General features: G+C 44.1%; 1 protein-coding gene across 1 annotated transcript; it reads right to left on the bottom strand.

The window, feature by feature from the left end:
- Positions 1–1,873: 1,873 nt before the first annotated feature.
- LOC115180819 (vacuolar protein sorting-associated protein 8 homolog) lies at positions 1,874–23,449 on the bottom strand (the record flags this gene model as incomplete). The annotated part of the gene is made up of 12 exons (XM_029742973.1): positions 1,874–1,989; positions 8,026–8,108; positions 8,184–8,265; positions 8,572–8,739; positions 8,915–9,004; positions 9,409–9,553; positions 9,771–9,817; positions 17,310–17,498; positions 17,587–17,671; positions 18,477–18,559; positions 18,715–18,771; positions 23,315–23,449. Coding segments are annotated over 12 exons (1,269 nt in total), but the record flags the coding sequence as incomplete, so codon positions are not given.
- Positions 23,450–23,684: the final 235 nt, after the last annotated feature.

The raw sequence follows: 23,684 nt of genomic DNA, 5'->3' as shown, positions 1-23,684 counted from the left end.
GAGTAATCTGGAGCCTCAGCCTTAACGAGTGTTAATTAATCCAGCTCCATCTGGGCAGGACACACTATCAACAGTGAGTCTAACGCACACACACACACACACACACACACACACACACACACACACACACACACACACACACACACACACACACACACACACACACACACACACACACACACACACACACACACACACCTTGTCTGAGCAGGATACACACTAATCAACAGTGAGTGTGAGTAGAGAGGCGTCTGGAGACACACTGCGAAATTAACACCAAGCCTCACTAGGGTTTAGCTTCAGTAGTTCTCTCTCTCACACACACACATCCTTCTGTAAGTTAACAACAGACACACACAGACACATCCTTCAGTAAGTTAACAACAGGCACACAGACACACCCTTCAGTAAGTTAACAACAGACACACACAGACACACCCTTCAGTAAGTTAACAACAGGCACACAGACACACCCTTCAGTAAGTTAACAACAGACACACACAGACACACACACACACACCCTTCTGTAAGTTAACAACAGACACACAGACACACCCTTCAGTAAGTTAACAACAGACACACACACAGACACACCCTTCAGTAAGTTAACAACAGGCACACAGACACACCCTTCAGTAAGTTAACAACAGACACACACAGACACATACACACACACCCTTCTGTAAGTTAACAACAGACACACACAGACACACCCTTCTGTAAGTTAACAACACACACACAGACACACCCTTCTGTAAGTTAACAACAGACACACACAGACACACCCTTCAGTAAGTTAACAACAGACACACACAGACACATCCTTCAGTAAGTTAACAACAGACACACACAGACACACCCTTCAGTAAGTTAACAACAGACACACACAGACACACCCTTCAGTAAGTTAACTTCTCTAGGGTAGGGGGCAATATTTTCACGGCCAGATGAAAAAGGTACCCAAATTAAAACGGCCTACTGCTCGAGCCCAGGAACTAGAATATGCATATTATTCGTATATTTGGATAGAAAACACTCTGAAGTTTCTAAAAATGTTTGAATGATGTCTGTGAGTATAAAATAACTCATATGGCAGGCAAAACCTGAGAAATATTCAACCAGGAAGTGGGAAATCTGGTGCTTGTAGTCTTTTCAAATCATTGCCTATCTAACACACAGTGACTTAGGGTTCATTTTGCACTTCCTAAGGCGTCCACTAGATGTCAACAGTCTTTAGAACCTAGTTTCAGGCTTTTGCAGTGAACAGAGAGCGAACAAGAAGGCCGGGAAGTTGGTGACTCAGAAAATGACATGAGTTTTGTGGTGCGCGTTCACGTGATGAGGTATCTGTGTTCCAAAACATTTTTCAAGACATTGGAATCATCCGGTTGGAATATTATTGAAGTTTTATGTTAAAAAGGCCCTAAAGATTGATGCTATACAACGTTTGACATGTTTCAACGAACGTAAATAGAACTCTTTTTTTACTTTTCGTTGAGCAATTTTGGGCGTGCTTCCTACATTTGGAGTAGCTTACTGAACGCGCAAACAACAAGGAGGTATTTGGACATAAATTATGGACTTTATCGAAAAAACCAACATTTATTGTGGACCTGGGATGCCTGGAAGTGCCTTCTGATGAAGATCATCGAAGGTAAGTGAATATTTATAATGCTAACATACATGTATTGTCTAACATTGAGTCCTATGAGTGTCATTTGATGAAGATCGTCAAAGGTTAGTGCTTAATTATAGCTGAATTTCTGGTATTTGTGACCCCTCTCCTGCTTGGAAAATGGCTGTGTGGTTTTTCTTGTGTTGTCCCTGTCCTAACATAATCTAACTTTATGCTTTCGCCGTAAAGCCTTTTTCGCAGTAAAGCCTTTAACAACAGACACACACAGTTACCTGTTCATAGTTGAAGGTCTCCAGCATACCCAGAATAAGGCCTTGTATCTCAGCCAGCTTTCCTTTACCATACACAGGGTCCTGAGAAAGAGAAAGAGATATCAGATGGGACAAACACCCCATTGAAACCCTGCATGCAGAGTTCTGTAAGATTCTCCTACATCTCCAGAGGAAAACGACAAACAATGCATGCAGGGCAGATTTAGGCCAATATCCACTAATAATAAAAACTCAAAAAAGAGCAATTAAGTTTTGGAAACATCTAAAATACAGTGACCCCCTCTCATATCATTACCAAGCCCTGCAATACCTCTCACATCATTACCAAGCCCTGCACTACCTCTCATATCATTACCAAGCCCTACAATACCTCTCATATCATTACCAAGCCCTGTAATACCTCTCACATCATTACCAAGCCCTGCAATACCTCTCACATCATTACCAAGCCCTGCAATACCTCTCATATCATTACCAAGCCCTGCAATACCTCTCATATCATTACCAAGCCCTGTAATACCTCTCATATCATTACCAAGCCCTGCAATACCTCTCATATCATTACCAAGCCCTACAATACCTCTCACATCATTACCAAGCCCTGCAATACCTCTCATATCATTACCAAGCCCTACAATACCTCTCACATCATTACCAAGCCCTACAATACCTCTCATATCATTACCAAGCCCTACAATACCTCTCATATCATTACCAAGCCCTGCAATACCAAGAGCTGAGCAAAGAAAATAGTCCCCTCAAATTAGAAAACCCTTATTCAAGGTTTTAAAGACCTTTCTGATGAGGATAGGCTACCCGTCCTGTTGGGGGAGGACGCAGAGAGCTGTGGGTTGGCAGCGCACTACATTGCTGCCTGCCATAAGATGAGGGACAGTGTCTGACAGACCAATAAACCTGCACATGTCCTCTACTGTATGCTTATTGTTATTGTTGAATGTATGGTTATATTGACCCTTGGTTATTGTTGTTACTGTTGTCCCGTTCACAATTTTGATTCTCATTTTAAAAAAAATTTTATATTGTAAATATCCAAAATAAGCTTTGGCAATATGTACATTGTTACGTCATGCCAATAAAGCGAAGCGAATTGAATATATATAAGAGAGAGAGAAAGAGAAAGAGAGAGAGAGAGAGACCTTTACCATACACAGGGTCCTGAGACAGAGAGAGAGAGACCTTTACCATACACAGGGTCCTGAGACAGAGAGAGAGAGAGAGAGACCTTTACCATACACAGGGTCCTGAGACAGAGAGAGAGAGAGAGACCTTTACCATACACAGGGTCCTGAGACAGAGAGAGAGAGACCTTTACCATACACAGGGTCCTGAGACAGAGAGAGAGAGAGACCTTTACCATACACAGGGTCCTCAGACAGAGAGAGAGAGAGAGACCTTTACCATACACAGGGTCCTGAGACAGAGAGAGAGACCTTTACCATACACAGGGTCCTGAGAGAGAGAGAGAGAGAGACCTTTACCATACACAGGGTCCTGAGACAGAGAGAGAGAGAGACCTTTACCATACACAGGGTCCTGAGACAGAGAGAGAGAGAGAGACCTTTACCATACACAGGGTCCTGAGACAGAGAGAGAGAGAGAGAGAGACCTTTACCATACACAGGGTCCTGAGACAGAGAGAGAGAGAGAGACCTTTACCATACACAGGGTCCTGAGACAGAGAGAGAGAGAGAGACCTTTACCATACACAGGGTCCTGAGACAGAGAGAGAGAGAGACCTTTACCATACACAGGGTCCTGAGACAGAGAGAGAGAGAGACCTTTACCATACACAGGGTCCTGAGACAGAGAGAGAGAGAGAGAGACCTTTACCATACACAGGGTCCTGAGACAGAGAGAGAGAGAGAGACCTTTACCATACACAGGGTCCTGAGAGAGAGAGAGAGAGAGAGAGACCTTTACCATACACAGGGTCCTGAGACAGAGAGAGAGAGAGAGAGACCTTTACCATACACAGGGTCCTGAGACAGAGAGAGAGAGACCTTTACCATACACAGGGTCCTGAGACAGAGAGAGAGAGAGAGAGAGAGAGAGACCTTTACCATACACAGGGTCCTGAGACAGAGAGAGAGACCTTTACCATACACAGGGTCCTGAGACAGAGAGAGAGAGAGACCTTTACCATACACAGGGTCCTGAGACAGAGAGAGAGAGAGAGAGAGACCTTTACCATACACAGGGTCCTGAGACAGAGAGAGAGAGACCTTTACCATACACAGAGTCCTGAGACAGAGAGAGAGAGAGACACCTTTACCATACACAGGGTCCTGAGACAGAGAGAGAGAGAGACACCTTTACCATACACAGGGTCCTGAGACAGAGAGAGAGAGAGACACCTTTACCATACACAGGGTCCTGAGACAGAGAGAGAGAGAGAGACCTTTACCATACACAGGGTCCTGAGACAGAGAGAGAGAGAGACACCTTTACCATACACAGGGTCCTGAGACAGAGAGAGAGTCATTGAGTAGGGATTGTGTTGCTGTTAGTCTGAGATGCCGCTGCCCACCAAGGGACACACCACATGACCACTTTAACCTCCCACCAGCGCACACACACAGCATGACTAACACACACTTAACATAAGGAAAGAGAATAGGTACACACACACACACAGTGGGCCATGGTTGTGGAGGTGTAGAGCGGTCCTCTGAGAGGAGGTGAGCGGTCCTCTGTGAGGTGGTGAGCGGTCCTCTGAGAGGAGGTGAGAGGTCCTCTGAGAGGAGGTGAGCGGTCCTCTGAGAGGAGGTGAGCGGTCCTCTGAGAGGAGGTGAGCGGTCCTCTGAGAGGAGGTGAGCGGTCCTCTGTGAAAGTGTTTTTAAAAACTCATTGTTTTTCAGTCTTTTTGTGGACTATTCGTTCACTATTATTACACTGGAACACACATTAAAAGTCTCCTCAGTTTCATACGCTTTAAATGTAATTCAGTATATTCATTCAAAATACACTGACAAGGAGCCTCCAGCTCGTTCAACACCTGATTTACTTAACAAGACACATCTAAACAGGTGTTTCCAGGTAAGACATTACATGGCACAGGTTCTCTACTGCTCCTCAAGCAAGGAGACCGATGACATCACAGGTTCTCTACTGCTCCTCAAGCAAGGAGACCGATGACATCACAGGTTCTCTACTGCTCCTGAAGCAAGGAGACCGATGACATCACAGGTTCTCTACTGCTCCTCAAGCACGGAGACCGATGACATCACAGGTTCTCTACTGCTCCTCAAGCAAGGAGACCGATGACATCACAGGTTCTCTACTGCTCCTCAAGCAAGGAGACCGATGACATCACAGGTTCTCTACTGCTCCTCAAGCAAGGAGACCGATGACATCACAGGTTCTCTACTGCTCCTCAAGCAAGGAGTCCGATGACATCACAGGTTCTCTACTGCTCCTCAAGCAAGGAGACCGATGACATCACAGGTTCTCTACTGCTCCTCAAGCACGGAGACCGATGACATCACAGGTTCTCTACTGCTCCTCAAGCACGGAGACCGATGACATCACAGGTTCTCTACTGCTCCTCAAACAAGGAGACCGATGACATCATAGGTTCTCTACTGCTCCTCAAGCAAGGAGACCGATGACATCACAAGGTCTCTACTGCTCCTCAAGCACGGAGACCGATGATGTCACAGATTCCTATCAGACTCATTGAAGTTTACAGTTGTTAAAAAAAAACACAATTTTGAACTAAACATATGTTTTTACAGTTTAGTGTGTACACTTTACTGAATTTATACTTGGGATGTTGCTATTCAACAGGACAAGTTAAAACATCGCTGGTGGACATATTTAACTTGAATGTCGACAGAATATATGTGTACTTTCAAAAAAGTATGTGATGTTTTTTTTGTTGCATATTACCCACCATCCTTTTGTGCAGCTGAAGTTTTGATTTATAATATGATGCTCTTCATACTAAGCTCATTTTAATGTTATGTTCATTATATTAAGCTCATTTAAATGTTATGATGTTCATTATATTAAGCTCATTTAAATGTTATGATGTTCATTATATTAAGCTTATTTAAATGTTATGATGTTCATTTTCACACTGAATAATGTTTTATTTTATGTTAATTTATCACTGTAATGTGAACTAAAGTACAAAATGGCAGTTATCAAAGACGTTGCATGTAAAGCATAAACCCACTGAGAATATCAGTGGCATCAGACTGCCGGTAGGAAGTCCTCCCAGTGGGAGGCCGTTCCTTCTCGTTAGAACTAAATCCATACCTGCTGCATACCGACCCAGCAGAGACAAACCTACCGATTCTACTTATAGATCCCAATGCTCCTCAGTGGCCAGCAACTTAACTTTGAGCCAATCAGAGAGCACAAACCCCCACGTGGGGAGACCAACAAAAAAAGTGAATTTTGTCCATACAGATGAGCTAATCACACTTCATATGCAATGTAGGTTATCGGGTGGTAGCTAGCTAAGTGCACAGACACAATGCACACAACACTAAATACTTCCACCAAGCTAGGTAACCACTAGTATTGACAATCTAATTAAAATCAATGGATTAGCTAGTTTCCATGAAACAGCTGCCTGTGTTAGCTGCCGAGTCAGTGCAGTGTCCTTAGCTAGCTAGCGAATATGCTCATGTTCGTTAGCTAGCTAAACATTTGGCTGTGGGCTGACACTGGTAGTCAGGGTCTACAGAGAGTGAATTAAAATGGTTATTTGTCATCTTGCTAGCTGTGGCCATCTAGCTATGGTTATCTAGCTGTGGCCATCTAGCTGTGGTTATCTAGCTGTAGTTATCTAGCTGTGTCCATCTGGCTAATAACAACAAGGGATTTCTACAAAATAGCAACATTAGCCTGGAATCTAGGCCACAAGCAATACGCACAGATACGTGTTGCCAAACAAGGCTACTGCCACCTTCTGGTTTGGAGTGTTTTAACAAGGCTACTGCCACCTTCTGGTTTGGAGTGTTTTAACAAGGCTACTGCCACCTTCTGGTTTGGAGTGTTTTAACAAGGCTACTGCCACCTTCTGGTTTGGAGTGTTTTAACAAGGCTACTGCCACCTTCTGGTTTGGAGTGTTTTAACAAGGCTACTGCCACCTTCTGGTTTGGAGTGTTTTAACAAGGCTACTGCCACCTTCTGGTTTGGAGTGTTTTAACAAGGCTATTGCCACCTTCTGGTTTGGAGTGTTTTAACAAGGCTACTGCCACCTTCTGGTTTAGAGTGTTTTAACAAGGCTACTGCCACCTTCTGGTTTAGAGTGTTTTAACAAGGCTACTGCCACCTTCTGGTTTGGAGTGTTTTAACAAGGCTACTGCCACCTTCTGGTTTAGAGTGTTTTAACAAGGCTACTGCCACCTTCTGGTTTGGAGTGTTTTAACAAGGCTACTGCCACCCTCTGGTTTGGAGTGTTTTAACAAGGCTACTGCCACCTTCTGGTTTGGAGTGTTTTAACAAGGCTACTGCCACCTTCTGGTTTGGAGTGTTTTAACAAGGCTACTGCCACCTTCTGGTTTGGAGTGTTTTAACAAGGCTACTGCCACCTTCTGGTTTGGAGTGTTTTAACAAGGCTACTGCCACCTTCTGGTTTAGAGTGTTTTAACAAGGCTACTGCCACCTTCTGGTTTGGAGTGTTTTAACAAGGCTACTGCCACCTTCTGGTTTGGAGTGTTTTAACGAGGCTACTGCCACCTTCTGGTTTGGAGTGTTTTAACGAGGCTACTGCCACCTTCTGGTTTGGAGTGTTTTAACAAGGCTACTGCCACCTTCTGGTTTGGAGTGTTTTAACAAGGCTACTGCCACCTTCTGGTTTGGAGTGTTTTAACAAGGCTACTGCCACCGTCTGGTTTGGAGTATTTTAACGTGACTGACCACTTCCAAAGACTTTGTTGTGTGAACACTAAAGAGACTGACTGCTGACGCTGTTCAGAGGTGCTAAGTACAGTCGGCAGGCAAACCTTCAACAACCATACCGCTGTGTCTGAACTTTGGGAGACAGAGACAGAGAGAAAGAGACACAGAGAGAAAGAGAGCGACATTGATAGAGACACAGAGAGAAAGAGAGAAAGAGACAGAGAGAAAGAGAGAGACATTACCTGTAGAATGTGCTGGATGATAGCAGGCAGGGGGATGAAGATACTCATACTGTTCAGGACCTTCATGGTGAGTTCCTTCAATACTGGGGGAGAAACACACACTTTAATATACGTCCGTCTGTCTGTCCGTCCGTCTGTGTGTGTGTGTGTGTATTCACCGTCTGATGTATGGCGTGTGTTCAGTCCCTTGAGCAGCTTCTGTGGTGACATCATAGCTTCTAGCAGAGGGAACCACAGCACCTGATGGAGAGGAGAGCTTATTAGACACAGAGACACAGAGACACAGAGACACAGAGACACAGAGACACAGACAGACAGACAGACAGACAGACAGACAGACAGACAGACAGACAGACAGACAGACAGACAGACAGACAGACAGACAGACAGACAGACAGACAGACAGACACAAACACACACACAGACAGACACACACAGACAGACACAAACAGACAGACAAACAGACAGACAAACAGACAGACAAACAGACAGACACACACAGACAGACACACACAGACAGACAGACACACGCAGAAAGACACACACCCCTCTCTGTTCTTGGTTGAGACTCTGGGAGCTCCTGTGACACAGAGCGATGATGTCCCCCAATGACCCCTCCACTCTCTGCAGTGGACTCTCTTCCTCCCTCTCGGTCTCCCCCTCGTCTTCACTCATTTTCTCTGAGGTGACAGAGCTGAGTTTGTCCTTCAGCGTCTGAAAGAGAGAGGTACAAACATAAGTGCTTAAAGCCAGTCTCTAAGGGTTCCTGCAATATCAATTAATGTCACACATCCCTTGATTTCAAAGTACATGACTAATAAATCCATTTTTCCTTGTGTTATAATTGTGTTAGAAAGTAAATTAGGTTTAGATTCAAATGATGTTGTACCTTCAGCAGGACCTGGAAGGCTCCATGAGAATCCCCTTTCTTTTCCAACAGATAGGCTGTAGCTTCATGGAGCTGGTACTGTTCTGTTATCTAGTAGGGGGAGGAAGGGGGGAGGGGGAGAGGGAGGGAGAGAGAGAGAGAGAGAGAGGGAGGGAGAGAGAGAGAGGAAGGGAGAGAGAGAGAGAGAGGGGGGGAGAGAGAGAGAGAGGGAGGGAGAAAGAGGGAGGGAGAGAAAGAGAGAGGAAGAGAGAGAGGGAGAGAGAGAGGGAGAGCAACACAAGGAATTGAGAGACACTCCCTGTATGTTTGGGTCAGGGGAGTGTTTTCCTGGGTTTACTCACTACTGTCTGTCTGGGGTTAAATATTCACTCTATGAAATGGTATTGATTTGACCCCAGGACAATCAGGGTTAAAGGTGAGACAACAGAGTCTAAAGTAGATACACACACAGGTAGGTACATACACACAGCTATACTATAGTGTAGGGATGTTACCTGGATGGCCTCCTCTAGTCTGTAGTCCTGAGAGGCCTTGAGGAAGTCAGTGAGCTGCCGGGGAGAGAAGCGGCACAGCAAGCCGATGTGGAGCTCATGCAGGTCGGGGCTCAGTCTTAGGAGAGCCTGGGGATGAGGGCCTTCCCTGGAGGTAGCACAGGGGGGAGATGAGAAACAGACAGTTGTGTGTCTCCAATAATATAATATATGTTGTGTTTATTAAACAGACCAGAGAGCACAGCCATTAGGATATTGATGTCTTCCGCCCACCCGCCCACCCATCCATCCATATATCCACCCAAACCACTGAGAAAACACTGTCCCATTCTTCCATGCTCCAACACAGTAACCAAGGATCTTACCTCTGGTCCAAAAGACACCTCAGGAACTGGAACACTAGGTGATCATCCTAGAGAGGGAGAGAGAGAGAGAGAGCGAGAGAGAGGTAGAGATAGCAGGAGAGAGAGTGTTCATTTGATTGTTTATTTCACTTTTGTTTATTATCTATTTTACTTGCTTTAGCAATATAAACATATATTTCCCATGTCAATAAAGCTTTGAATTGAAATTGACAGAGTAGAGATACACAACTAAGACAAAACAACCAAAGAAAACGGGTCACAACTCCTGCAGCTTTGTCGCACGCTGGTTCTGTACATAGTCAAGGGGAGGCTTCAAGGAGACTCTTACGGTAGGTACATCTATAGCTCATCTCTTGGCAGTAGTACTGTAGATGACTTTATCACTGACCTCAACCCAGAGTCTCTCAGTGTTCACAGTCAGACCACTGACACCCCTATCAGATCACAGCAAAATCACAGTCTACTTGAACAGAGCTTTGCTCAATCATGAGGCATCAAAGCCAAAGGAACTGAGCAATATTAAGAAATGCTATAGTTGGAAGGAAAGTAGTGCGGAAATCTACCAAAAAACAATTAGGCAACAAAAATTCAATCCCTTCTAGACAATTTCCTAGACAAAATGTTTCACTGTAATAGTGAAGGTGTAAACTTGCCAGTATAAAATCTAAACAGTATTTTTCACCTCTCAGCTTCCCCATCAAATCTAAAAACAATCACAAATGGTTTGATAAAGAATGCAAAAACCGAAGAAAGAAATTGAGAAACCTGTCCAACCAAAAACATAGAGACCCAGAAAACCTGAGTCTAGTCCTTCACTATGGTGAATCACTAAAACAATACTGAAATACACTACGGAAAAAGAAGGAACAGCACGTCAGAAATCAGCTCAATGTTATTGAAGAATCCATAGATTCTAACCACTTCTGGGAAAACTGGAAACAAACAACATGAAGAGTTATCTATCCAAAACGGAGATGGATAAACCACTTGTCCAATCCTTTTGGCTCTATGACAAAGAACAAACAGCAAAAACATATTCATGATCAAATACAAATCTTAGAATCAACTATAAAATACTACCAGAACCCACTGGATTCTCCAATTACATTGAATGAACTACAGGACAAAATAGAAACCCTCCAATCCAAAAAGGCCTGTGGGGTTGATGGTATCCTAAATGAAATTATAAAATATACAGACCCAAAATTCCAATTGGCTAAACTTAAACTATTTAACATCATCCTCAGCTCTGGCATCTTCCCCAATATTTGGAACCAAGGACTGATCACCCTGATCCACAGAAGTGGAGACAAATTTGACCCCAATAACTACCGTGGGATATGCGTCAACAGCAGCCTTGGGGAAATCCTCTGCATTATCATTAACAGCAGACTCGTACATTTCCTCTATGAAAACAATGTACTGAGCAAATATCGAATTGGCTTCTTACCTAATTACCGTACGACAGACCACGTATTCACCCTGCACACCCTTATTGACAAACAAACAAACCAAAACAAAGGCAAAGTCTTCTCATGCTTTGTTGATTTCAAGAAAACCTTTGACTCAATTTGGCATGAGGGTCTGCTATACTAATTGATAGAAAATGGTGTTGGGTGAAAAACATACGACATTACAAAACAACAAGTGTGCAGTTAAAACTGTCAAAAAAACCTCACATTTCTTTCCACAGGGCCGTGGGGTGAGACAGGGATACAGCTTAAGCCCCACCCTCTTCAACATATATATTAACAACTTGGCGAGGGCACTAGAACAGTCTGCAGCACCCGGCCTCAACCTACTAGAATCTGAAGTCAAATGTCTACCGTTGGCTGATGATCTGGTGCTTCTGTCCCCAACCAAGGAGGGCCTACATCAGCACCTAGAAATTCTACACTGATTCTGTTAGACCTGGGCCCTGACAGTAAATCTCAGTAAGACCAAAATAATGGTGTTCCAAAGAAGGTCCAGTTGCCAGGAACACAAATACAAATTCCATCTAGACACAGTTTCCCTAGAGCACACAGGAAACTATACATACCCTGGCCTAAACATCAGGACCACAGGAAACTATACATACCCTGGCCTAAACATCAGAACCACAGGAAACTATACATACCCTGGCCTAAACATCAGGACCACAGGAAACTATACATACCCTGGCCTAAACATCAGGACCACAGGAAACTATACATACCCTGGCCTAAACATCAGGACCACAGGTAACTATACATACCCTGGCCTAAACATCAGGACCACAGGAAACTATACATACCCTGGCCTAAACATCAGGACCACAGGAAACTATACATACCCTGGCCTAAACATCAGGACCACAGGAAACTATACATACCCTGGCCTAAACATCAGGACCACAGGAAACTATACATACCCTGGCCTAAACATCAGGACCACAGGAAACTATACATACCCTGGCCTAAACATCAGGACCACAGGAAACTATACATACCCTGGCCTAAACATCAGGACCACAGGAAACTATACATACCCCGGCCTAAACATCAGGACCACAGGAAACTATACATACCCCGGCCTAAACATCAGGACCACAGGAAACTATACATACCCTGGCCTAAACATCAGGACCACAGGAAACTATACATACCCCGGCCTAAACATCAGGACCACAGGAAACTATACATACCCCGGCCTAAACATCAGGACCACAGGAAACTATACATACCCTGGCCTAAATATCAGGACCACAGGAAACTATACTTACCCTGGCCTAAACATCAGGACCACAGGAAACTATACATACCCCGGCCTAAACATCAGGACCACAGGAAACTATACATACCCTGGCCTAAACATCAGGACCACAGGAAACTATACATACCCTGGCCTAAACATCAGGACCACAGGAAACTATACATACCCTGGCCTAAACATCAGGACCACAGGAAACTATACATACCCTGGCCTAAACATCAGGACCACAGGAAACTATACATACCCTGGCCTAAACATCAGGACCACAGGAAACTATACATACCCTGGCCTAAACATCAGGACCACAGGAAACTATACATACCCTGGCCTAAACATCAGGACCACAGGAAACTATACATACCCTGGCCTAAACATCAGGACCACAGGAAACTATACATACCCTGGCCTAAACATCAGGACCACAGGAAACTATACATACCCTGGCCTAAACATCAGGACCACAGGAAACTATACATACCCTGGCCTAAACATCAGGACCACAGGTAACTATACACACCCTGGCCTAAACATCAGGACCACAGGAAACTATACATACCCTGGCCTAAACATCAGGACCACAGGAAACTATACATACCCTGGCCTAAACATCAGGACCACAGGAAACTATACATACCCTGGCCTAAACATCAGGACCACAGGAAACTATACATACCCCGGCCTAAACATCAGGACCACAGGAAACTATACATACCCCGGCCTAAACATCAGGACCACAGGAAACTATACATACCCTGGCCTAAACATCAGGACCACAGGAAACTATACATACCCTGGCCTAAACATCAGGACCACAGGTAACTATACATACCCTGGCCTAAACATCAGGACCACAGGAAACTATACATACCCTGGCCTAAACATCAGGACCACAGGTAACTTCCACAAAGCTGTGAACGATCTGAGAGACAAGGCCAGAAGGGTCTTCTACATCATCAAAAGGAACAGAAAATGTGACATACATATTAGGATCTGGCTAAACTTCAGTTATAGAACCCATCGCCCTTCATGGTTGTGAGGTCTGGGGTCCGCTCACCAACCAAGAATTCACAAAAGACAAATTGAGACCGTTTGCAGAATTCTGCAAAAATATCCTCTGTGTACAACATAAAAAAACAAATAATGCATGCAGAGCAGAATTAGGCCGATACCAGTTAACTTTCAAAATCCAGAAAAGAGCCATTCAATTTTACAGCCACCTCAAAGGGAGCGATTCCCAAACACATTGGAAAGAATTAACAAAAAAACTGATCAGAATACCTGACCACTGTGACTGACCCAAAATGAATCTTTAACTATGTACAGACTCAGTGAGCATAGCCTTGCTATTGAGAAAGGCTGCCGTAGGCAGACCTGGCTCAAGAGAAGACATGCTATGTGCACAAATTGAGCTGCACTTCTTAACTTCCTGCCAAACGTATGACCATATTAGAGACACATATTTCCCTCAGATTACAGATCCACAAAGAATTAGAAAACAAACCCAATTTTGATAAACTCCCATATCTACTGGGTGAAATACCACAGTGTTCCATCACAGCAGCAAGATGTGTGACCTGTTGCCACAAGAAAAGGTCAACCAGTGAAGAACAAACACCATTGTAAATACAACCCATATTTATGTTTATTTATTTTCCCTTTTGTACATCGTTACACCACTGTATATATACACACATAATGACATTTGAAAAGTTTCTATTGCTTTTGTGAGTGTTATGTTTACTGTTCATTTTTACATTTTTATTTAACTTTTGTTTATTATCTATTTCTCTTGCTTTAGCAATGTAAACATACACTACCATTCAAACGTTTGGGGTCACTTAGAAATGTCCTTGTTTTTGAAAGAAAAGCACATTTTTCGTCCATTAAAATAACATCAAATTGATCATAAATACAGTGTAGACATTGTTAATGTTGTAAATGACTATTGTAGCTGGAAACGGCTGATATTTAATGGAATATCTACATAGGCCCATTATCAGCAACCATAACTTCTGTGTTCCAATGGCACGTTGTGTTAGCTAATCCAAGTTTATCATTTTAAAAGACAGAGAAAACGGTCTCTAACCAGAATAGAAAGAGGAGTGGGAGGCCCCGGTGCACAACTGAGCAAGAGGACAAGTACATTAGTGTGTCTAGTTTGAAAAACAGATCCCTATCAAGTCCTCAAATGGCAGCTTCATTAAATAGTACCCACAAAACACCAGTCTCAACGTCAACAGTGGAGAGGCGACTCCGGGATGCTGGCCTTCTAGGCAGAGTTCCTCTGTCCAGTGTCTGTGTTCTTTTGCCCATCTTAATCTTTCCTTTTTATTGGCCAGTCTGAGATATGGCTTTTTCTTTGCAACTCTGCCTGGAATGCCAGCATCCTGGAGTCGCCTCTTCACTGTTGACGTTGAGGCTGGTGTTTTGTGGGTACCATTTAATGAAGCTGCCAGTTGAGGACTTGTGAGGCGTCTTTCTCAAACTAGACACTCTAATGTACTTGTCCTCTTGCTCAGTTGTGCACCGGGGCCTCTTTCCATTCTGGTTAGGGCCAGTTTGCGCTGTTCTGTGAAGGGAGTAGTACACAGTGTTGTACGAGATCTTCAGTTTCTTGGCAATTTCTCGCATGGAATAGCCTTCCTTTCTCAGAACAAGAATAGACTAACGAGTTTCAGAAGAAAGTTCTTTGTTTCTGGCCATTTTGAGCCTGTAATCGAACCCACAAATGCTGATGCTCCAGATACTCAACTAGTCTAAAAAAGGTAGGTTTTTATTGCTTCTTTAATCAGAACAACAGTTTTCAGCTGTGCTAACATTCTGATCAATTAGCGTTTTAAAATGATAAACTTGGATTAGCTAACACAACGTGCCATTGGAACACAGCAGTGATGGTTGCTGATAATGGGCCTCTGTACACCTATGTAGATATTCCATTAAAAATCAGCCGTTTCCAGCTACAATAGTCATTTACAACATTAACAATGTCTACACTGCATTTCTGACCAATTTGATGTTGTTTTAATGGACAAAAAAATAGCTTTTCTTTCAAAAAACAAGGACATTTCTAAGTGACCCCAAACTTTTGAACGGTAGTGTATGTTGCCCATGCCAATAAAGCCCTTTGGGGAGGGAGAGAGAGGGAGAGAGAGGGAGCGAGAGGGAGAGAGAACAAGAGTTCAATCCTGTAAGTCACTTTAGATAAAATGCTAAATGCCATAGATTATTGTGATTCTTATGAAGTGAAATGTTGTCAGCCCTACATGGTCAATAACAACACCTTTTACAGCAACCCATTAGATACACCTACACCTGTGTGTGCAGTTTGGAGCAATCACAAAGGTGTTTATTTTCTTCCATTGTCAGATTTCCTGGAAACGCCCTTCACTCTCTACACAACAGAATCAGAGACATGAACACACACACAGCAGCATTCTCTCGGGAAGTAAACGACTCTTTACTAATCCAGGTTTTCAATTAGCACTTATCTCCCGTTCCTACGGCGATAACAGCCAGGCAATTACACGCTGCGCTGCAGATAAGGCTGATTCAGACAGTGGCGGGACTCTGTGGGTTTGTCACGAGAGACAAAGAGAGAGACACAGACAAAGAGAGAGAGAGACACACAGACTGACAGAGACCGAAAGAGAGAGAGACAAAGAGAGAGAGACAGAGAAAGCGAGACACAGACAGACAGACAGAGAAAGCGAGAGACAGACAGACAGACAAACAGAGACACAGACAGACAGAGAGAGAAAGCGAGAGAGACAGACAGACAGAGAAAGCGAGACACAGACAGAGAAAGCGAGACACAGACAGACAGACAGAGAAAGCGAGACACAGACAGACAGACAGAGAAAGCGAGACACAGACAGACAGACAGACAGACAGAGAAAGCGAGACACAGACAGACAGACAGACAGACAAAGCGAGACACAGACAGACAGACAGACAGACAAAGCGAGACACAGACAGACAGAGACAGAGAAAGCGAGACACAGACAGACAGAGACAGCGAGACACAGACAGACAGAGAGAGAAAGCGGGGGGGGGGGGGGGGGGGGTGGACCCCCCCTCCGCTACACTGGCAACACTAAGGGGCATTGCACTAATAATGGCGCTGACGAGGAAACGTTCTCGCTGTTCTGTTCTTAGCGCCAGTCTGCACCTTCAAACTAAAACAATGGAACTAATAATGGCATAATGGCTTTCAAAATGCCAATGTTTATTTAGTTATGGATCCATAAGGAATTACTATGGGAATAAATATCAGTGAATTACAGAAATATCCTCCAATCCTCTATATGTGATTATTGGCGGAACCCATATTTATGTTTATTTATTTTCCCATTTGTACTTCAACCATTTGCACATCGTGACAACACTGTATATAGACATAATATGACTTTTGAAATGTCTTTATTCTTTTGGAACTTCTGTGAGTGTAATGTTTACTGTTTATTTTTATTGTTTATTTCACTTTTGTATATTATCTACTCCACTTGCTTTGGCAATGTAAACATATGTTTCCCATGCCAATAAAGCCCTTGAATTTAACTGAATTGAAACAAAGAAACAAAGAAAGAGAGAGGCAGATAGAGAGAGAGAGGCAGATAGAGAGAGGCAGATAGAGAGAGAGAGAGGCAGATAGAGAGAGGCAGATTGCGAGAGGCAGATTGCGAGAGGCAGATTGCGAGAGGCAGATTGCGAGAGGCAGATAGAGAGAGGCAGATAGAGAGAGGCAGATAGAGAGAGGCAGATAGAGAGAGATTGAATGATGCCGTGTCGGCCCTCTAGTCAGCTGACCTGTAGTTTGGTGATGATGGGTCGTACTTCCTCAGGGAAATGCATGGCCACCAGGTCAGCTGACTTGGCAGGGTCAAGGGTCACCAGCTCCGCAATGTGCAGCAGGGCCTTGTCCCAGACACAGTGTTTCTCCTCTGAGCTGTAGCCAGGCATGGACAGCAGGTTGTGGATGTAGTTAAAGATCTCTTCCTGTTGACATGTCAATAAGACCAGTGTGAACTTCATCCATACAAGCTTCAGAATCTACTGTCTACTGGCTTGGTACGCTGCACACTACCTTTCTCACAGGGTCTCTGAGGTAGCAGTCCAGAATCTTATCATGCAGATGCTTCTGCTCATACAGAAACTCACAGATCTGGTAGCTGAGAGGAGGGAGAGAGGAGGAGGGAGAGAGAGAGGAGGAGGGAGAGAGGGAGGAGGGAGAGAAGAGGAGGGCGAGAGGAGGAGGGCGAGAGGAGGAGGGAGAGAGAGGAGGAAAGAGAGAGGAGGAAAGAGGAGGAGGGAGAGGAGAGAGGAGGAGGGAGAGAGGAGGAGGGAGAGAGAGGAGGAGGGAGAGAGGAGGAGGGAGAGAGAGGAGGAAAGAGAGAGGAGGAAAGAGGAGGAGGGAGAGGAGAGAGGAGGAGGGAGAGAGGAGAGAAGAGGAGGAGAGAAGAGGAGGAGGGAGAGAGGAGAGATGGGAGGGAGAGAGGAGGAGGGAGAGAAGAGGAGGGAGAGAAGAGGAGGGAGAGAAGAGGAGGGGGAGAGGAGGAGGGAGAGAGGAGGAGGGAGAGGAGAGAGGAGGAGGGAGAGAAGAGGAGGGAGAGAGGAGGAGGGAGAGAGGAGGAGGGAGAGAGAGGAGGAAAGAGGAGGAGGGAGAGGAGAGAGGAGGAGGGAGAGAAGAGGAGGGGGAGAAGAGGAGGGAGAGAATGGGGAGGGAGAAGTTGGGACCAGGAGTTAATAGTGGTTGAATATAGTATAAATAGTATACAAGTATATTCATAGAGAGAGAGAGAAACAGAGAGAGAGAGAGAAACAGAGAAAGAGAAACAGAAAGAGAGAGAGCGAGAGGGGAGAGAAACAGAGAGAGAGAGAGAGAAACAGAGAGAGAGAAACAGAAAGAGAAACAGAGAGAGAGGGAGCGAGAGGGGAGAGAAACAGAGAGAGGGAGGATAATAGAGGATAACTCACAACTCTGCCTTCTCAGCCAGTCCCAGTAGTCGTCCCTCATCAAACTGGCCCACACCTCCCACCTGCAGCAGCTCCAACAGCACCTGGGAACCAATCACAGCCTCTACTGGATCACATGAGCTGACCAATTCACAGGCTACGCTCAGAAAAAGAGCCCTAGAGCAAATCTGAAATGGCACCCTATTCCCTAAATAGTGCACTACTTTAGTCCTGAGCCTTATAGTGTCAGAGTGTCTACCTGTTGTCTCTCTGTGTGTCTGGAGTCGTCGTCTGGACTACACAGGAACTCCAGAACCTGTGGAACAACGGAACCACAACACAAAACATAGGTCCAGGTTCTCCTACTGCCCAGTTTCAATACAACACAACACCGCTCCAGGTTCTCCTACTGCCCAGATTCAATACAAAACAACACCGCTCCAGGTTCTCCTACTGCCCAGTTTCAATACAACACAACACCGCTCCAGGTTCTGCTACTGCCCAGTTTCAATACAACGCAACACCGCTCCAGGTTCTCCTACTGCCCAGTTTCAATACAACAACACCGCTCCAGGTTCTGCTACTGCCCAGTTTCAATACAACACAACACCGCTCCAGGTTCTCCTACTGCCCAGTTTCAACACAACACAACACCGCTCCAGGTTCTCCTACTGCCCAGTATCAATACAACACAACACCGCTCCAGGTTCTCCTACTGCCCAGTTTCAATACAACACAACACCGCTCCAGGTTCTCCTACTGCCCAGTTTCAATACAACACAACACCACTCCAAGTTCTCCTACTGCCCAGTTTCAATACAACGCAACACCGCTCCAGGTTCTCCTACTGCCCAGTTTCAATACAACACAACACCGCTCCAGGTTCTGCTACTGCCCAGTTTCAATACAACACAACACCGCTCCAGGTTCTCCTACGGCCCAGTTTCAATACAACACAACACCGCTCCAGGTTCTCCTACGGCCCAGATTCAATACAACACAACACCGCTCCAGGTTCTCCTACTGCCCAGTTTCAATACAATGCAACACCGCTCCAGGTTCTCCTACTGCCCAGTTTCAATACAACACAACACCGCTCCAGGTTCTCCTACTGCCCAGTTTCAAAACAACACAACACCGCTCCAGGTTCTCCTACGGCCCAGATTCAATACAACACAACACCGCTCCAGGTTCTCCTACGGCCCAGTTTCAATACAACACAACACCGCTCCAGGTTCTCCTACGGCCCAGATTCAATACAACACAACACCGCTCCAGGTTCTCCTACTGCCCAGTTTCAATACAACACAACACCGCTCCAGGTTTTCCTACGGCCCAGTTTCAATACAACACAACACCGCTCCAGGTTCTCCTACTGCCCAGTTTCAATACAACACAACACCGCTCCAGGTTCTCCTACTGCCCAGTTTCAATACAACACAACACCGCTCCAGGTTCTCCTACTGCCCAGTTTCAATAGAATACCACTCCAGTCAGTAATTCACACTACAGGAAGGCTTTATACTGAGAATATTGAATGACTAAGTGCATAAACACATCTATCCTCTTCCTGTGTGAAGCAGCTGTTTTCAGCCAGGTGCTAAGTGCCAACTCCTCGCTTGAGGCCCAATCAACATTCCCAGAGTAGAATCCTGTAGCTGGGTGGTGACGAACAGGAATAAGTCCCTTAACATAGATCACAACACATCTATCCTCTGAACATAACACATCTATCCTCTGAACATAACACATCTATCCTCTGAACATAACACATCTATCCTCTGAACATGACACATCTATCCTCTGAACATGACACATCTATCCTCTGAACATGACACATCTATCCTCTGAACATGACACATCTATCCTCTGAACATGACACATCTATCCTCTGAACAAGACACATCTATCCTCTGAACATAACACATCTATCCTCTGAACATGACACATCTATCCTCTGAACATAACACATCTATCCTCTTAACTTCTCTAGGGTAGGGGGCAGTATTTTGACGTCCGGATGAAAGGCATGTCCAAATTAAACTGCCTGCTACTCAGGCTCAGAAGGTAGGATATGCATATTATTAGTAGATTTGGATAGAAAACACTCTGAAGTTTCTAAAACTGTTTGAATGATGTCTGTGAGTATAACAGAACTCATATGGCAGGCAAAAACCTGAGAAATATCCAACCAGGAAGTGTGGAAATCTGAGGTTTGTAGTTTTTCAAGTGATTGCCTATCCAGTATACAGTGACTTAGGGTTCCTTTTGCACTTCCTAAGGTTTCCACTAGATGTCAACAGTCTTTAGAACGTTGTTACATGCTTCTACTGTGAATATGGAGCAAACAAGAGGGCCTGGAAGTTGATGAGTGAGAAAATGATATGAGCTCAGAGGCGCGCGCTCACGTGAGAGTTAGCTGCGTTCATTTTCTTTTCTGAAGACATTGGAATTGTCCGGTTGGAATATTACTGAAGATTTATGTTAAAAACGTCCTAAAGATTGATGCTATACATCGTTTAACATTTCTACGAACAAAAATAACTTTTTTTGACTTTTCGTCGTGACATTTTGCGCGCGATTCCTGCATTTGGAGTAGTGGACTGAACGCGTGAACAAAAACGAGGTATTTGGACATAAATGATGGACTTGATCGAACAAAAACATTTATTGTGGACCTGGGATTCCTGGGAGTGCATTATGTTTAAGATCAAAGGTAAGTGATAATTTTTATAATATTATTTCTGAGCTTTGTTGACTCCACAAAATGGCGGGTTTGGTTTCGTGTCTGAACGCTGTACAAAGATTATTGCCGTAAAGCTTTTTTGAAATCTGACACAGCGGTTGCATTAAGGAGAAGTGTATCTATAATTCTTTAAATAACTGTTGAATATTTTATCAACGTTTATGATGAGTATTTCTGTAAATTGATGTGCTCATTCACCGGAAGTTTTGGGAGGCAAAACATTTCTGAACATTACACGCCAATGTAAAATGGGGTTTTTGGATATAAATATGAACTTTATCGAGCAAAACATACATGTATTGTGTAACATTGAGTCCTGGGAGTGCCATCTGATGAAGATCATCAAAGGTTAGTGATTCATTTTAGCTGTATTTCTGGTTTTTGTGACGCCTCTCCTTGCTTGGAAAATGGCTGTGTGGTTTTTCTTGTTTAGGCGCTGTCCTAACATAATCTAATGTTATGCTTTCGCCGTAAAGCCTTTTTGAAATCGGACAATGTGGTTGGATTAACGAGAAGTGTATCTTTAAAATGGGATATAATAGTTGTATGTTTGAGAAATTTGAATTATGAGATTTTTGTTGTTTTGAATTTGCCGCCCTGCTATTTCACTGGCTGTTGAATAGTGTGTCCCGCAGGTGGGACGGTCACGTCCCACATACCCCAGAGAGGTTAACATAGAACATAACACATCTATCCTCTGAACATAACACATCTATCCTCTAAACATAACACATCTATCCTCTAAACATAACACATCTATCCTCTAAACATAACACATCTATCCTCTAAACATAACACATCTATCCTCTGAACATAACACATCTATCCTCTGAACATAACACATCTATCCTCTGAACATAACACATCTATCCTCTGACATAACACATCTATCCTCTGAACATAACACATCTATCCTCTGAACATAACACATCAAACACATCTATCCTCTGAACATAACACATCTATCCTCTGAACATAACACATCTATCCTCTGAACATAACACATCTATCCTCTGAACATAACACATCTATCCTCTGAACATAACACATCTATCCTCTGAACATAACACATCTATCCTCTGAACATAACACATCTATCCTCTGAACATAACACATCTATCCTCTGAACATAACACATCTATCCTCTGAACATAACACATCTATCCTCTGAACATAACACATCTATTCCTCTGAACATAACACATCTATCCTCTGAACATAACACATCTATCCTCTGAACAGAACACATCTATCCTCTGAACATAACACATCTATCCTCTGAACATAACACAGTCTATCCTCTGAACATAACACATCTATCCTCTGAACATACACATCTATCCTCTGAACATGACACCTATCCTCTGACTACCATCTATCCTCTGAACATAACACATCTATCCTCTGAACATAACACATCTATCCTCGGAACATAACACATCTATCCTCTGAACATAACACTCTATCCTCTGAACATAACACATCTATCCTCTGAACATAACACATCTATCCCTCTGAACATAACACATCTATCCTCTGAACATAACACATCTATCCTCTGAACATAACCATCTATCCTCTGAACATAACACATCTATCCTCTGAACATAACACATCTATCCTCTGAACATAACACATCTATCCTCTGAACATAACACATCTATCCTCTGAACATAACACATCTATCCTCTGAACATAACACATCTATCCTCTGAACATAACACATCTATCCTCTGACATAACACATCTATCCTCTGAACATACACATCTACCTCTATCCTCTGAACATAACACATCTATCCTCTGAACATAACACATCTATCCTCTGAACATAACACATCTATCCTCTGAACATAACACATCTATCCTCTGAACATAACACATCTTATGATGAAAAACAACGTTGCGTCTTTGTTGCACTACGTCTCTCAGATTATTACTGAATCATATTTATGCAGGTTCCTAAGATGTTTAGTAACAGGCGTTGTGAGTAACTGCAATGACGATGACCTGGAACACGCCCATATCTCCTCCAGTCCAAACTCTATGTGGAATGGCTGGGGGTTCCCCAAGGACCTGTCTGTCTGAGAGACTTCCTGCTCTAAGTGGTCACCTGATCGAAGAGCTTCCTGTTGACGAAGAGTGTGTTGTCAGGTTTGGCCAGCTGGCGGGCCAGGAAGGTAAACAGACAGCCCACCTGAGAGGGAGTGAAGTCACTGTTCTCCACCATCACCTGGAAACAGACAGAGAGACAGGAATAGAACAGTTAGAGACGGGAGGAGAAAGGGAGACAGGAACAGAACAGTTAGAGACGGGAGGAGAAAGGGAGACAGAGAGACAGGAACAGAACAGTTAGACGGGAGGAGAAAGGGAGACAGAGAGACAGGAATAGAACAGTTAGAGACGGGAGGAGAAAGGGAGACAGAGAGACAGGAACAGAACAGTTAGAGACGGGAGGAGAAAAGGGAGACAGAGAGACAGGA

This window comes from Salmo trutta, unplaced genomic scaffold, assembly GCF_901001165.1.
Source record: "Salmo trutta unplaced genomic scaffold, fSalTru1.1, whole genome shotgun sequence".
Lineage (NCBI taxonomy): Eukaryota > Metazoa > Chordata > Actinopteri > Salmoniformes > Salmonidae > Salmo > Salmo trutta.
Note: the sequence above shows the minus strand (reverse complement) of the source record. Positions and strands in the feature narration are given on the sequence as shown.